General features: G+C 41.8%; 1 protein-coding gene across 3 annotated transcripts in view; it reads right to left on the bottom strand.

Annotated features, from left to right (window-relative positions):
* LOC140933689 (MMS19 nucleotide excision repair protein homolog) overlaps window positions 1-2500 on the bottom strand; it is a 29294-nt gene that overhangs the window by 2735 nt on the left and 24059 nt on the right. For all 3 annotated transcript variants that reach the window (XM_073383299.1, XM_073383298.1, XM_073383300.1), the window contains 3 exons: window positions 2183-2255; window positions 1580-1662; window positions 1051-1218 (listed from right to left, as the gene is read on the bottom strand). In XM_073383299.1, the coding sequence (XP_073239400.1) occupies window positions 1051-1218; window positions 1580-1662; window positions 2183-2255 (324 nt within the window). The remainder of the gene's footprint in view (window positions 1-1050; window positions 1219-1579; window positions 1663-2182; window positions 2256-2500) is intronic.

The raw sequence follows: 2500 nt of genomic DNA on the forward strand, positions 1-2500 counted from the left end.
GATCTCGTTTGCTTTTCCCAGCGAAGACTTCTGGTTGAGATTCAGCTTTTCTCTTGTCTCCTGGTTCCTTAAGCTTTGTAGAATTTAACTGTTGTGTTGCTTGGATGTCCTCCCTTTTAGTGACTGTGTCCAGTGACTTCAGCGTAAAACCAAAACGAAATAAACTCATGGCTGCTCATCATGGCAAGTACGTGAGAGGACTGGGTACAAACTTACGCATGAATACTTGCTCGTGAAGAAAAACATGGCGAAAAACGAAATACTCAATGTATCGGCGTACGGACCCGTCACTGTACTTGTTTTTCATTCTCCTTTTATGTTCACCTGACTAAAATTTCAAAAGAGGGAGCAGGTGATTTTGATGCAGCTGTTGGATTTTATTCTTGATCCAGCGGTTCGAGTGTTATCCTTAACCACTTGCCCAAACGGGCAACCTGTGCAGCTTACACACTTGCCCAATGCATAATTCTACTTGCCCAGGGCAAGTGGGCAAGCGTTAGTGTCGAACACTGAAAATGCCTTTGTAGTCGAAAAAAAAACTTCCGAAAACTCGAACTTAAATTTTCCATAACTTTCCAAGACTAATAATTAAATTCCATGACTTTGCAGGCCAGGAAAATGAAATTCTTGAACTTCATGACTTTTCAGGTTTTCCAAGTTTAGATAAAAGCCTTGGGCAAACTGAAAATGGCTTAGAACGCGGTTTTGCTAAACATGGACTAAACTCCAGCCTGCGTAGCAAGCGTTTCCGTTTAGTTTCGGAGCAAAGAAAGACCTCCCCGCTCTTTTACTCGCCCCATTTTTCGTGCAGTCTTTGACTCACGTTCCTCGTTCTTTGCTCCGAAACCGTACGGAAATGCTTGTTACGCATGCTAGCTAAACTCCGTTTAATGACAGGCCCTTGATGTTTTCATGCGTCGCCGCAAGTCTAAATAAACAAGATCTAAATGAAGTTTTGTAAGAAGGCAATGTATGATCCGACTCCTGGTACAAAGTTCGATTCGTTACCATGTTATAGTAAGGTATCCCGCCCCCTGTCGTGCCGCTTACCATTGAAAGCTGAAACTTGGATAGCGCAAGAAACATGGGAACTAGTGAAGTCACGTGACGGGTAATAATCTCTGGTGCGTCCAGAACAAGCGAGTACATTGTTTGTAATGTGGACTGTTGTAGGGTCTGTTCTTCACACGATAAAGACTGTATCAACAAAGGCATCAACTGAGGAAAGATAAAAAAAACAAAAATAGAGTTAATGCATACTCCGAGCAGTCTTTCTCTTTCTTCAGATTTAGTGAGGGGGAGACAGGAAAGACGAAGGGCGGCAGCATCCCGGCTCTTGCCTTCAGTCACGCGCGTGGTCATTTTCGTGTCTCGCGCGTTTCGCTCAACGGACTAATAAAAAGGAAGGTTGCTCGAGGTCTACAGTTTTTGCCAGATGTGAAACATTTTTCCACTGGCGTCATAGATTTTGTAATGTTCCGGCTCCGAGACTTTTGGCGGGAAACACTTAAATTCTTAAATGTCATATGACCTCGAAGTAACCAATGAGAGAGCGCGCAAATGGGAAAAAAATACTCACATTGGGCACTTCTGAGAGAAGAACTTGTTTAGGAATCCATTGCAGCAAATGAGACAGTGCACACAGGTAATGGTGCTTGAATTCTGGAAACAAATTTAAACGAAAACAGGAAAAATTGATATCCTCTACCTTCTTTATCCATGTTTTATTCTTTTGTTTCTCTTCGTTGACAATACTTCACGCCCGACTTAAAGGATTGTTGTTTTGCTCAAATAAACCTATTGAGTTTTAGCCGCTCCCGTTGCCGTCGTAGTTTCCGTAAGGTTCCCTCAGGGGCCGACAAAACTAGCTAGGTTCAGATTTTAAACACTAACTACTAACACTAACTAGTAAACTTTCAAAAACGTTTACAAATGAACAGTATATTTTTTATCTCTTTGCAGAAATACCTCTAGTCTGACCTTGGTAAAATCGAGGGTTTCAGTGTCGTCCACTTTACAACGCCGAGAAAGAATACTAATTATCTACACTGATAGTCATAGCCTGCACAATTGGAGTGAATGCTTACAAGTATCACAGAAAACACATCCTTTTGAAAGAACATAATGTAAACACAGAACACTCGAAGCATTTGTTTCTCGAACATTATTTTATACAACTCACCAGCATCCGCTGAGTGAAACCCTTGAATCAATTTTGGAGCAGTTTCCATGAAAAGCCGCTGACGGTACATCATCTACCAGAAACAGTTCAAACAAGTTCGTTAAAAAAGCAAAACAAAACAAAACCCGATTTCATACTACCATCTCTGTAGCCTGTACATAGACGTTGTTTCATTTCTCTGTTCGTTCTTCGTCCTTTTCAAAAACATTGGCGAGTTCGCGAGCGAAGCGAGCACGCGCCCACCCCTATTTCCTTATGCTGGCGGTCAATAAATAATAATAAATAATTTATCACGCGCCCTCGACGGATTTTGAAGAG

The sequence above is a fragment of the Porites lutea genome, chromosome 4 (assembly GCF_958299795.1).
Source record: "Porites lutea chromosome 4, jaPorLute2.1, whole genome shotgun sequence".
Classification (NCBI taxonomy): domain Eukaryota; kingdom Metazoa; phylum Cnidaria; class Anthozoa; order Scleractinia; family Poritidae; genus Porites; species Porites lutea.